The sequence below is a fragment of the Arctopsyche grandis genome, chromosome 5 (genome assembly GCF_051622035.1).
Source record: "Arctopsyche grandis isolate Sample6627 chromosome 5, ASM5162203v2, whole genome shotgun sequence".
NCBI lineage: Eukaryota > Metazoa > Arthropoda > Insecta > Trichoptera > Hydropsychidae > Arctopsyche > Arctopsyche grandis.
Window position 1 is genome coordinate 31,336,539 of NC_135359.1, and position 15,298 is coordinate 31,351,836.

The 15,298-nt window shown below is 32.4% G+C and overlaps 1 protein-coding gene across 1 annotated transcript; it reads right to left on the minus strand.

Annotated features, from left to right (window-relative positions):
• Positions 1-204: 204 nt before the first annotated feature.
• Positions 205-15,190, minus strand: LOC143911597 (sodium-coupled monocarboxylate transporter 2-like). The gene is made up of 12 exons (XM_077430553.1): positions 15,118-15,190; positions 2,708-2,922; positions 2,471-2,630; positions 2,103-2,220; positions 1,966-2,033; positions 1,745-1,899; positions 1,528-1,668; positions 1,349-1,457; positions 1,160-1,269; positions 912-1,086; positions 583-842; positions 205-513 (listed from the first exon to the last, which is right to left on the minus strand). The coding sequence occupies exons 1-12, from the start codon at positions 15,154-15,156 to the stop codon at positions 252-254; spliced, it is 1,812 nt and encodes a 603-aa protein (XP_077286679.1). The 5' UTR covers positions 15,157-15,190; the 3' UTR covers positions 205-251.
• Between the last annotated feature and the right edge of the window lie 108 nt (positions 15,191-15,298).

The following is a 15,298-nucleotide window of genomic DNA, read 5'->3' on the forward strand; positions in this document are numbered from 1 at the left end:
TAATCTTGAGGCTGTTGTTTTAATTATGGTTGAAGATTATTTTTTTATCTGAGACTTATCAAACCATATCACACTTCTTTTGATCGATTCTTACAATCAGGTGAGTTTTTTCACATAGAATTATGTCTATTTTATTTAAAATTTTATACTTAATTACGACATTACGACAAAAGCTTTCTCAGGATGCAAACAAAAATTCAAATTCGATTGTTTTAAAGATTTTATTATAGATCACACCAAACACAACCGCATTAAGATTTACAATCTATATCGAACTTTTGTTCTTCCATGAGTTTTTTATCGGCATTTTCGCACTCTTTCACAATTTTCGCTGGCAAAAATATCCTCATAGGAGGAGAGATCAATCTCGGGTCAACCGTCGCTGGGTCTGTCGGACCCGTCAGATAGCACACTATTATTCCAACGATCAAAGAAAACACAATTCCAAACGCTTTATATAGCATATATGACAGCTTGAACATTATGAAGACATCATCTTCTTCTGGCAAAGGTCTGAAATTAAACAGACGTTTATATTCCATAGAAATATTTCAACATTTCATACTAAGAAGTTCGACTTACGTCTCGGTAAAGTTTGATTGGAGATTTTGTACAAACGTCTCATTCGATATCGGACAAGTACTGGGTATTCCTTCGTATATAGGTTTTGTCATTTGATTCACTTTAGACATACTCGAACCGATAGCTATCCATCCTAGAAATATCATACTACTGAATGATGCTGCCAGAGCTCCTTTTGCATTTCCAATCGGGACTAGCATTCCAAATAGAAACATGGCAAACAGTGGAGCACCAGTCACACCAGCAATCATATAAGACAGCTGAAATTTAAATATTTTATCAATTTAAATTAAACACTTCAAAATAAAAACGTTTCAGAATACACCTACTGGTAAAATATTTCCCAATTTTTCAACAACGAAAACCATAAGCACACACAGTATTCCTATAACGACCACTAGTATCTTCATAATGAGGGGTGCTTTTTCTTCGCTCACACCCCTAATTTTTATATAATCCTCGTATATAGTGCCGGCCATTGTATTCAAAGCCGTCGACAAAGAACTGTAGAATATTATCAATTATAAAAACAATGAAGGCTTTCACATGAAATGTAAAATAAAAATATAAAATAAACCTGAGAGCGGCACTGAACACGCCCGCAACGAATAATCCGGGAAGAGCGGGCACATATCCGATCCTGTCCAAAACGAAATATGGGAACATTTGATCGGCTTTGGTGACTATCTATTTACATAAAAAGGGAGAAGAACCTTTAAAGCCATCAGATTCGGAATATGATTAAATTTTACCGGATGTACAGTACCTTTTGTTCGACGGGATCGCATCCCAAATACGAAGCGTACAGTAGCAAACCTCCATAAACGCTCGTCGACATCATGAAAGATATTCCGAAGAAGTATATAAGCAACACTCTACAATCAAAGATTTAGCTGTCGAGCGATAAAATTAAATATATTTACGATACAATTCGATTGAAATTACTTTTGAGCATCTTTCACTGTAGGCACAGCCATGAATCGTTGTATAGATCCCTGACTTGAGGCCAATCCGGAAGTCCAACTAAAAAGGGATCCCATTGTGACCGTCCAAAAGGTACTTCTCTGAAAGGGATTTGGGTCCATCCTGTAATAAATATAAAAATACAACATTTCCACTTTATAAATATGAAAAATGAAAAATATTATAAAATAATACGTACTTGAATATATCGAGTCTTCCTCCGTCGGATGCTGTTTTCATGACATGAGTGAAACCACCAATGTCTAAAGTTCCGATGATCATTATAGCCAAACAAGCGGCTATTGTTATCACTGTCTGGAGAAAATCGGTCCATATGACAGCTTTCAATCCACCCTATAATCGAAAACGGTGAAATAAATATTGGATAGATCTTTTTATAGATAAAAACGTACTACTTACGATCATTGTATAGAAAACGCATATGGCCGTCACTCCTACTGTTATTATATGCAAATTTATTCCTGTAACTATTTTTTTAAACATTTTCAGCATTTTCATTTAGATATGAAGTATTTTCACTTTGAAATTAAACTCACCTTGACTTAATGACAGCGATGGTACGTAAATCATTGGCGGTAAAAATAGGAAACAATGTATCAAATAAAACATTGATGCCAATGATCGTATAGATCTGTTAAATCTCAATTCCAAATACTGCAAATGTACTTAATTAATGTCACATTATCTACACATATGCATAATTACGTAATTAGATCTAAAATTTTGTTATCTTGACACAACATATACATATATATAATATAAATCAAAAGTCAAAAGCAAGTTCATCAGCTTACACACGAAATGTAAAATTAACAGTTTTATTAAGTAAATTCTAACATCTTTCAGAATCAAGACTAGATAAGTATGTGTATAGAGTTTAATATATTATAAGAAAAATAATTACCTCGTAAGCACTGGTTATATTTAGATTGCAATAGACAGGTATAAAAAAATACGAAACGAAGAGACAAACAAAGATCAACGTTGGAACTACAAGCCAATATAAACTTCCATCGGTGTAAACTTCAGAAGGAACTCCTATCAATGTTGTTCCTGATATATGACTAAAAATATAAATTAGAAAATGATTATTATACAAAGATGATTTAATTGTATGTAGAATTGAGTGAATAAATACTACCTGGCTACAAGAGAGAGAGCGACCGGTAAAACTTTCATCTTTTTACCACCTAATAGATATTCTGAAGCAGTTTGTTTTTTGCCACAACATCCGAAATATATTCCAATCAAAGTTGAGGACAAAAGCATGGCGAAAAACACACTATAGTTTATCCAATCAAATTCCAAAACGTTATGCATCCCGTCAGCCATTTTGTTTTCGTCTTTTATTTCACACTTTTAATTTAAAATTCCAATATAAATCATAAGTTTCCAGACGCTTTTATTCTTTTAAATTTAAATTATAAATATTTCAACTACATATATCGAGGTAATTTTTCACTCGTATAATATAACACCGGTGTGTTCGATTCAAATTGTCACGCAACTGGACTAAATGTATGTGAACGTCTGACCACCTCATTTTGTTATCTTGTTGTACATTAAATATACATAGTGGTTGACATGGAAAAATACCTAACACCATCCCAGACATTCATACACATTTACATACCAGACAGATTTATCGCACACGTGTTTTAAAAGGATCTAAAATTACACGAATCCAACAAAAAGATGTGATAGCGTGGTGTGACTCGTAGTGTGACGTGTGAAATTTAAATATAAATTCATACTTTTTATCAATTGGATACCTATGCATTGATTAACACATACTTTCCATTTGTATATATTTAATATATGCATGTAGTATATTAGATATTTTAACCATCATCTTGATATAGTCTTTTATTTGTTCACTTTGGTGAACTGTGTATATCTATACTTTTTATAAATTGGATACCTATGCATTGATCAACACATACTTTACATTTGTATATATTTCAATATGCATGTAGTATATTATATTTTTAAACCATCATCTTGATATAGCCTTTTATTTGTTCACTTTGGTGATATGGACAAACCTTTACCTACTTAATAGCATTCTTGAACTAAGATATATATAATTATATACGATATCATTGACCCAAATGTTTTTAATATTTCATATTTTGATTTAATTATTTATTTTTACATAAATAAATACCAGGAAGGCCTAACAGGTAAACCCCAATGCGCCTTCCTAGACAATTAATTACAAACATTGCAGCATTTTTATTACACAAATCGCTGTATTTTGAGAGGCTACAGAATATGAAATTAATAATTAACTAATTTATAAATTAATCCATTCATCTATGGATTTAGACTCGTACATAAATCAAATTCAGATATTTGTGACATAGCGGGTATGATGTTTTTTGCCAATTTGATGGAGGAACCGTTTCAACAATGAAATCAGATAAATTGGCAAAGTCTGATTGGAAACGATCGACTTGGAGTCACAAATATCCAAGTCTGAATAGCAGCATTAAAGATTAGCATGGGATCGAACTCGGTAGCCTCTCAGTGCTTAATATAAACTCAACCACCGAGCCATACTGCTGGCTAACCTTCATTTTCCTTGTAACATGATTTAAAAAACACATACAATTTTAATAAATACAAATACGTAAATTTTCGCAGATTTGTTATATGTATCGTAGAACGAGATTGAACAAATTCAAAATTTGTCAGAGTAGATCCGAGTCAGTCGAAAAATTAATTAAGCGCTTCGGGAAGGTAACGAAGCGATAAACACGAAATATCTCATTTATTCAAATCAATTCTACGCAATTACCGTGGGAAAATGCGGTTCGAAAGTGTGTTCGTGAGGACGAGAGTGAAAGGAGGTGGGGGAGGACGAGTTTTTCCGGCGACATTTTCCGGCGAAAAGTGGCGCCAAATGGCGTCGTCGTTTCTCACATCTGGAAAATTATAAATGGTAATGAATCCGACAGTGACAGGTATTTACTTGGCGGTACAATTATCCGGATTTACTGTTTGCCTTTACTTGCCAACAATTTGAATTTATAATACGAACAGATTACAAAGCCTACGGGCGTCACACTTTCCCACTTATTATTTCCAAGACGAACGATTCTTTTCAATCATCTTATTATTTCATAACATTCACTCCACATATATGTATATAAATACCGAAATTATAATACTCGTGTTTCACTAACAAAGTAAAAAGTAAGACATCATCCCTGGCTTGAGTTCAGAAGTAAATTAGATACACATCATGAGATTTTGCAGAAGACGAGACGTACATATGTGCATAAATTCCCATGTGGAATAAAATAAAACTCGACATGAATGTTCCTTTATAAGTAATATCGTATTTCAAAGTTATTCAGACGTCTCTCTGGTGACCTTTGAATACATCTAGTCAATCAATCGCCTTAGGGTAGCAAAACTTTGATGCACTCTAACGGCAATTTCGCAGGGGATTCGATCCAAATGGACCACGCGATTTGAACTCGTGTAAAGAAGACATGTTTTAATGTGAGTCCGGGTCAAAAATTTCGGGCAAGATTCCAAGATATCCCGGGAAAGGTTATAATTCAATTTTGAGTCGAAAGCCGGCCAAGAGGGCAAGCTGTGCGATTTAATAAAGAATCTCGCTTCAAGTAACAGTTGAAAAAGGATGAAATGCATTCTCCATAGTAGAAAAGGCTCCTAATCGAATTTCGAAAGCCGTATAAACTTTCAAACCTATTTGTCTTCCGATAATTCCTATTATGATGGAATTAATAAGCGGTCTAATACATTTGTCTTGTTTGAACATTGAACTAATTGCACACTTATTTGTATCAAAATGTTGAATATAATATATACAATTAAATTATATGTATCTACATATGTAAATAAGCTGTTCATGTGAAATGATAAGATAACGTCTTGTGTATACATATATGTACATACATACATATGTAACCATATAGTGTTTTTTTAACAAGGCGTTTTTATCTCATTATTCTCACCATTCAAAGTGACAGCAAAAGTCTTCACAGATATGCTCAATTTATGAGTTTACAATTTTTGATCACAATATAGTTTCAATGTATTAAAATGCTTCTACATGAGAAAATAGCACTGGATGTTGCCTGCTATTTTTGGATATACATATGTAATCATGATTTAATCTTACAAACGATTACAAATTAGACTTTGAAGACTCTTAAATAATTTGATGAAACACTGAATGAAAACGCAATCAAAGGAAAAATAATTTGTGAGACGTTTTGCTAAAAATTAGATTAAATCTAAGACTTTGACTTTGTCTATAGATATAATGAGTCATCATAGACAGACTAGACTAGATAATTTATCAGATAATCTCCAAATATCGCTCACCGGAGATGTAAAATGAAAGTAGTGAATCGTCAGTTGGGGTTTAATTGTAATTTTTTTAATTAGTTGAAAGACATTATTTTTTCCATGCACTGATTAGAAAGATAGTCCCTTCGTGTCATAATTGTACATATTAAGGTTTCTGATTTTTGTATACGGACTTTTATAATTCCCGGGATTCCCGGGATCCACGGTGAATCCGAAAGGCTGAAATTATAAACTTTTTATATCGATAAAGTTTTATTCATTATAAAGTCATTATTTTTGGGAATTTCCAACGAGCTATGGAACAAAAGATATGAAACCCACATCACTTTTACTTCGTATATATGAATATGTACGTATGTATGTATATATTTTTTTATACTACAATAAAGATAAAAAATGCAACGATTATATTTATTATACGTATAAGAATTATGATTAACATTTTGAAACGAACCTTCACAAATTTTATAGTACAATTCAATCGCTATGAATGATATTAATGAGTGCGAAACCCGCCATGTTAAAAATATATTATTTGTGTTTTGCTATTTTCAATGATAAAAATCTCATATTTGAATATCGAAAAAAAATTAAATGTGAAAAAATGAAGATATTAGACTATATTTCAAAATTTAAAGTTAAAATATAGATATTAAGTATCTCTATATTAATTTATTAAACGTAATTTTGATAAATCATTTAGAATTTTTCTAGAAATAACGTGATTTATAACTCCAATTACTACAGAAATTCTGAAAAACAGATACATAAATACTGCATAAAATTATTTAACATTTAAATTTCCAACAACAACACATTTAATCCCCACAGTGAGCATTATTAAAAGTTTTATTTAGTTTGTTATATTCTCCGTTTATACCTGCTTTTGAACAATATACGCGTCGTTTTCATTTTCATAGTTTTCATAAAAATACATTCATTAATACATAGACTTGTTTTGTTTATTTTATATGGTTGCAAGACTTATTAGAGAGTCTAACCACACCTTTACAAAACTCGAAATCCTAGGTGATAGTTATCTAGGGTTTTATACCTGCTTTCTATTGGATTTCTAATTAATTTCAGTTGGAAATGTTGGCGAAATTTTCAAATTAACAAAAAATACGTCAGCACTCAAAGGGTTAAATATGTATAAAAAATTAATCTAACCATACATATATGTTTATGTCGCCATGGGAAAATTCCTGCCATGGTATGCACATATAATAAATAAATAAATAATGTATGTATGTATGTGAAAATAAAATAAAATAATATAATATATGAGTTGATTTCAAATTTTTTTTAAATTGTGTTTTATTTGCCCGTTAACTTTTTTATGAAGGTATTTGTATAAATCTTATCACTCCACATTAGTATTAAAGAACGTGAAATGAAAAAATCTGTGTACTAGGTGATGCATAACCTTTTTGACAGATGAACCAATTTATCTATTTTCTAAATTTTTGTTGGTCGCAGTGCGCAAAAGTGTAGAATAAAATTATTATTTTGAATAAAAATACCAATAATTTTATTTTACTACCGCCATCTATGTTTAAAACTCAAAACTGGATAGACGTCAGTCACTTTTCAAAAATTCAAATTTCAAACGCGTCTTACACGATATTTTTGCACCATCCTAATAGCGGAGGATCCATTTACTTATATTGATGACCAAAATGAGCAATATGGCAAAGTATGAAAACGATCGGGTAAGAGGCAAACTTTTTCCTGAATTGTAATCGTAAGTGAAACGTAAAAGAGGTATGTAAAAATAATTATATGTAGACAAAGTTGGATTTCAACGAAAAACGAAGGATTTCAACTATTGGATATTCCAATGGTGAACCCTTCAAGCCTTGGGAAAACAATAATTCTTGATGTTTTTATAAGGAGGGAGGGGGATTTTCAACTAAAATTTCCAGTTTTATCACTTTTTTTATTAATTGGTTTTGCATTATAATTTTAAAATGTTTATCATGTTCTTTCTTTTTTTATCATGTTATTTTACGATTTAACAATACGAATTTTTACATTCAATAATCATCCACTGAGACATCTATGGAGAGAAATCTGGCGAAATCTGAGATACATATAACAATTACTCAAGGTATGCAATTGAAAATTGGATAGGAAAAGCCAATTCAAGCCAACTGTTTCAATGAAAATCATAAAAATTGGCAAATTCTTATGAGAAACGATCGACCTCGACAAACCAAGGTCTGGCCAACAACGAGACTCTAGTGGGAATCGAACCCGTGAAACCTTGCACGAAAGAATACAACACTCACCACAAGACCACGCTGCTGTTTGAAATGAATTTTTAATAAATGTCAATGAAACACTGATGTATGAACATATGTCAATTCAGGGCCGCAGGTTTTGCATCACTGCTGCAACTGATTGCTGTTAACTGATTTTACGATTCTATTTCGCAAGAAATGATAAAACGGCTCGGATTATGGGATATAAACAAAGTTGGAATATCGTTGTGTGTATTTTAAAATGGTTATTCTCATACAAGGTGAAAAAATGACGTTTTATGAGAATTATTGTGGATTAATGTTTCGTTTTTTAGTCATAGCAAAATTTATAACATTTTTCGAAATATTTTAAGCGCCTTTTCATACACGACGCCTGCATGTGGCAAACACTTCACACACGCCACACTGTGGCTCTAATAATGCCCTTCCACACCGACACTTGTGTGCATATGACTTATGAATAACCTTACGATATTATAGACCGCTTTTCAATATCTAGTGTGCATCCACCTTAATCTCGTCACAATTTTAACCCTCGAAAATCTTTGATTGAATGCGAAATTTAGCCGAGCAATCCATCATTTGCATACACCATCAACAATGGCGCTTCCGAAGTCGAGGAAAACTTTTCGATAATCCCCCCTCGTATAATTTTCAGAAGATATTATTACCACCAACCCCACGGGGATGGGTATGAGGGGTAGAATAGCAATTTATTTGTCGCTTGACATTCAATTACGCTACCTGTTACTCGATCTAAACCGTCTACTTTCCTCTCCAGAAGAATGCCCGAGATTCTTACGGACGTGCACCACGAAACAAACTTTTTATATTAAATTCCCCAACCCGCTTTGCTCCAAGATAAATCCATTATAACGACACACCACAACGTCGTTATATTACAAATATACATACTAGTGCTACAATGTAACGCCAACATCGAACTGCAGTCGACAATTTTCCAAATAATGTGCACATAATCCTGTTTATTCGGGCCACATAAGGTGCAATTACACTGTTCGACAAATGACGACTTTTTCTTGGTTCAGAGACGAGATATGACTTTTCTTGTAGAGCTATGCCCAGTAAACACGAATCTGGTAATAAAAAATGTTGATTGGCTTCAGATTCGGAGATATATGTGTTTTTTAAATCTCACGATTTTTCTATATCTTGGTGTTGTACGGTCGATGTCTCAATATCTGTCAATTTTCTGTTCAAAATGAATATTGGAATCCATAGTTGGATATTTTATCTTTAATTTGTAATACTTTTCAGAATTAAAATCTCTCTAAATAGTCGTCCAGTTCAAATCAAAAGTTAAAAGTAAGTATTTTCACTTGGGATTTTTTCCCACTGTTAATACTATTTTATATTTAGTATTTTCTATTGAAACATGCTTATTGGGGTAGTTTTCTGGTCACACTATTTTTTGTTTTCGTTTAAAAGGGTTAATTGGAAGTGTGCTGAATCTCAAGCCAATTAACATTTTTTATTACCAGATTCGTGTTTACTGGCATTGATCTATAAGAAAAGTCATATCTCGTCTCCGAACCATTTTTTGTGTCCGGTGGTATCCGGAAATGTACACCCCGGACACATACCCCCGGCCAAAAACCCCCAGGAAATTAACCCCCACCATGGATAAAAATTGGTTAAAAACAGTAATAAATAATTGATAATTATTGTATTTGCGCCTGTATACTGTTATGTACCTTCCTTATCAAAGACATTCATCATCATCATGATCCCGATAACGCGTCCGCAAATGACGATCAGCACACGCAGAACTCAAAGACACAAAAATAATTGTTAATTTTGAGGAAAAAACATTAATTCCCTAAAGTACTACGCAATGCTTCATGTCTCTTGTTTGCAGACGACGTTAAACTATTCTTTGCTGTTAAGGATGAGAGGCAAGCCTCTCGCCTTCAAGCTGATATTAACGCTGTTTTAGAGTTCAGTTCCAGTTTAGGGCTTGAACTGAATACTAGTAAATGTGCCATTATGAGTTATGGACGTGCGAATTCGCTCTATTGTCACGGATATTCCATTGGATCCATATTGTTGAAGCGCGTGGAATCAATGGTCGGCTTGGTTATCACTTTTGATCCTCCATCCACCTTTCACAACCACATCAAGACAATCGCTGACGTTTCCTTTCATCGACTTGGATTTGTCTTGAGATATGCTAGATTATTCTCCAACCCCTTGTCTTCTCGCTTGCTTTTCAACTCGCTTGTTAGAAGTAAGCTAGAGTATAATGCAATTGTGTGGAATCCGCATGAAGCAAACTACTCTCTTATTATAGAAAAAGTGCAAAAAGCATTTCTTCGTTTTCTTTATAAGAAAGAGTATGGGTACTACCCATATCTCTATCCTACTCCTTTCCTTTTGGGCATGCTTGGGTATAATTCCCTTGAACTTCGGAGAAACTTCTCGTTAATTCGTTTCGTTCTCCAGCTATTGCGTGGTAATACGTCATGCCCGTTGTTGCTGGAACAGTTGGGACATTATATCTCTAATAATTATGTGCGTGGTAGACATCATCATTTGATGGTTGTACCTGCTGCTCGCACAGTTCTTTTTCGAATGGCTCCTATTCCAAGAGCTATTCGACTTCTCAATGAAATCGTTGCTGCTGTCCCTGAATGTGATATGTTCCATCTTGGGGAGCGTAGATTATCGGATATTATTTTAACATATTTATCTGGTAACCTTCGCTCATCATTACTTTCTTAATTTGAATGTGATGAATGAGTGGAATCTAAATCTACTCTCTTCCATTTGGGCCTCGCTGTGATTTAATTTTTATTTATATTTTGTTTTATTTTATTTTACTTTTTCTTTCTCCTTTGTATATTTTTATATACTATTTTAATTTTGTTCAGTGTAAACAAAGAATGGGATTTATGGATTTTATTTTTAATTTTTACACTTTATTTTTTTTTCTCTCTGAATGATGTATTATTTTCCTTTTGTTACTTTTTTTTTATTATTTTATTTTACCATGTTTTCTGCTTTTGCTTTTTTCCTTTATTTACAGTTTACTTGTTTTTATATCATGTTTTTATATATTTTTCAAATGTAGGCCATTGTGGCGCATTAGGTTCTTCCTGTAATGCCACAATGGTCCAAAACTATTAAATAAATAAATAAATAAATTAATTAATTAATTAATTAAAGAAAACCTTAAAAAGCCGGTTGATCAAGCCAAAAAGCCGGTTTTCGGTTTTTTGATAAATGGTCAAAAAGCCGGCTTTTCGGTTTCGGTTTAAACCGGCTTGGAAGCCTTAGTATAAAACTAAAGACTACATAGACGTCAGACCCTACATAGACCCAGATTTTTATAATTTACAAACTTCAAATGCGTCTTGAACGATATTTTATCACTATCGTAACGGTGGAAGATCCATTTACTTACATATATTGATGACCAAAATGAGCAAAATGGCAAAGTATGAAAACGATCGGATAAGAAGCAAATCTTTTCCTGAATTGTAGTCGTAAGTGAAACGTAAAGGAGGTTTGTAATAAAAATAGAATTCAAACACGGATAATACACGAGCTGAATAACCAAAAGGATGTAATATCAAACGACCTGACTTCACAAACGTTAGCGTGAATTATTTGATCAGATTGCGGTTTGTAATACAGTCGGGATAAGTGGAGTGCATAGTGTTTGTTCAGTGTCGTGAATTTAAACGAGGCGAAATTCTAGATATGTCCACCGGACTTCCAATAAACCGGTTCATGCATTTCCCGTCGGGGAACGCGGAAAAGCTTTTATCCGAGTGTACCGACCACACTCGCGTACCCGGGAGTTGCGGGAAAAACGTCGATAGTGTTGCCATAATAATAATAGTATAAACAATAAAAGTCCCGGAAAAGAACATAAGAATCTGCCCGACTGAAAGTACAGCGAACTTTGCGTAACGAAATTTCGCGAAACAACCATTATCATAAATTATCCGAAAGTTGTATCATTAACGCTTTTCTTGCGAGAGAAAAGTTGCCGCTAAAGTAGTAGAATTAATACGTCCGTTTGTCGAGTCGTTAATTACCGCACGATATCGCGTTATCTCGCGTTTTAGCCGGCAAGAAGTGTGGCGATGGTTGCTAACCCCTGGTCAATGATGCAATTCTGAACATGCCATTTATTTGCACAGTATTTATACGTTTCATTTTAAATATTATGTATTGTGATATAATTCTAAACTCCATTGTAAATTATAAACAAATTACAACTACATACATATATGTGTTCAACTTAATATTTGAGTCGTTACATTTGAAAGAGGCATAAGTCCACTTTTCTTCATTTCGAGAAATATTCCACAAAACATTAAATATAATGTTTTGTGATTAACAATATTCAAAAACATACCTCTTCTATAATTTGTATATAAAATTATTATTTTGAATAAAAATACCAATAATTTTATTTTACTACCGCCATCTATGTTTAAATCTAAAAACTGGATAGACGTCAGGCACTTTTCAGAAATTCAAATTTCGAACGCGTCTTACACGATATTTTTGCACCATCGTAATGGCGGAGGATCCATTTATTTATATTGATGACCAAAATTTGCAATATGGCAAAGTATGAAAACGATCGGATAAGAGGCAAACTTTTTCCTGAATTGTAATCGTAATTAAAATAAGTGATAAGTGAATGATTAAAATAAACATTTTCTTGCAAATCTCGAATTTTCAGCAATCTCGAATTTCGCTGAATTGTATAAAAATGCTGCAAATTTTGAAATCTGACCATTAACGTATCTGTGAATGTTAATTGATATGTATTTACTGAATTTCGCTGAATTATTTAAAAAAAATGCTGCAAATTTACAAATTTGACCATAGATGTCTCTGTGGATGTTATTTAGTATGTATTTACTTTGCATAATAATACTTTTATCAAATGTACAATGTTTTTGGCCAGGAAAGCCCATTGGGGTTACCTGTTAGGCCTTCCTTCCTGCTGTAAATTTAAAAAAATTAAAATAAAATAAAAATATCGCATTAAAAGATGTGATAACAATTTGTGGATTCAGTCAAACAGAAATAGTGTTTTTGCAACTGAAAATTGGACTTCCACCACTTTTAAATATAACGGCTTATGTGATTTAAAATAAAATACATTATGATTTACAACTGTTTATACAAAGTATAATAATATGTTCTAATCTCAGAATATTTACTCGCTGAGTTTACTTTATGATTTATGATTTCTATCATTTGTATCTACAAATACGTAAGTACATATAATACAACTAGCTTTATATGTGTTAAAAATTATATTTAAAAACACACTGTGCTTCTTTCAGTTTTCTAAAAATATTAGTTTTCAATCAATTTTATACTCGCTAACTATTTATTATCTAATATTTGTTTCGTTAACTTTTAAACCATCCCAATTCCAAAAACTAAGAAACTTTTTCCAATTAAAAACTACACGGCTATATAAAATACATATGTACATACATATGTGAGGTTCAAATTGTCATAATCATAAGAATAACTTATGTTAATAATACATATTTATAGTGTGGGAAACACTAGTACAACTTTATTCAATTACATACTATATATTTTGTACTATAATATTGTATACATATATATTTTTATTTAACATATTTGGGGGAGTTTGCAAAGCGAATAAACCAAAGGGGTTAGACTTATATTTAAATATACAAAAAAATTGAAATAAAACATTCAAGATAACAGTAATAAAAGAGTGGAAAAAGTAAAAATTAAAAAGAAATAACGAAATAAAAAAAATTTAAAAATAGAACAAAAATGTCAACTATGTAAAAGACAACGATAATATTGAAAGAAATCAAGATATTGGAAAAGAAGAATTATAAAAATCTTTCAAGCAAAATAGGTATTTTAATGATATACAAAAAAAAGAATAATTACATATTATATCAAAATTATTATAATAATAATAATATTATAATATTATTATTATTTTATTTCATACCAGGAAGGCATTACAGGTAAACCCCAATGCGCCTTCCTGGCCAAATTACAAACAATACAGCATTTTTTTATTATATAAGTCGCTAAATTACGAGACACTGACTTAAACTCGACAATTAACGAGACATCTATGAATTGTACATACATTTTTATTGTAATATTTACCTTAATCATACTCAAATAATGGTGACATAGTGGGTAGGAAGGATTTTTAGCCAATTTTTAATTTTAACAATGAAATCAGAGAAAATTGGCAAACTCTGATAGGAAACGATCAACCAGGAGTCACAAATCCTGGTCTGACCAGCAGCATTACAGATATACTCTTCTTCAGCATTACAGATATATAAAAATTCTTTTCAATCGAGGTCAGCTCAAGGGATCGAACTCGGCGCCTCTCAGTGTTAAGCAGAAGCTTAACGACCGAGCCACGCTGCTGGCTCGGTCGTTAAATGAATATATGTAATCCAAAAATACGTTATATAATATCTAACTTAAAAATTTCTACCATAATTACGTATTAAATAAAAAAATCCCTGACCTATGTTGAACTAAAGACATTAACGACGTCTTATTCAGTTGTTAACGACTTCCTGCATCAGTGGTGTTAAACCTTTCCAATATACCTATAAATAATAAATGATCCAAATATATACATATATGAAAAAATTACATACGTATTTGGATCGTATTAATTTGATTGAAATATCATAAATTTAAATTAAATACGAATTCTCCAATAGTGTACCTCAGTTTGAGAACAACTATCATTTGCTTGAACCGACTGCGTTCAGTGTCGTTTGAAAGCCTACCCAGAGACGACTAATAGCCAAAGTTTAACACTTAAAATGCATCCTCTCCACATTTTCACGTGGCGAACAATCTGTACAAATTTTCCACAATAGAGTGGGAGCATTTTACTGCGTCCACAAATTCGCATAAAACTTACGTCCTCCTCGCGAATAAGTTTTGCCCCAAGAAATTGCATTCCGGAATGAAGTGCATTCTGCTCTGCACCGTGCTGCTCTATCTATTGGATCGTTGGATTTTCTGCGATGCAAGCACACGCTTGAAAACTGCAAGTACATAATTCTTTTGCGAATAACACTTTTCATGACGCAAAAGCTATG

What these genes read in the sequence shown, in the direction of transcription:
- LOC143911597 (XM_077430553.1), bottom strand. Translation starts at nt 15,156, where the DNA reads ATGCAATTTCTTGGGGCAAAACTTATTCGCGAGGAGGAC. An exon ending in AACTTATTCGCGAGGAGGAC is followed by an intron (nt 2,923 to 15,117) that starts GTAAGTTTTATG and finishes TTAAATTAAAAG; the next exon opens with TGTGAAATAAAAGACGAAAA. An exon ending in ACAGTGAAAGATGCTCAAAA is followed by an intron (nt 1,458 to 1,527) that starts GTAATTTCAATC and finishes CTTTGATTGTAG; the next exon opens with AGTGTTGCTTATATACTTCT.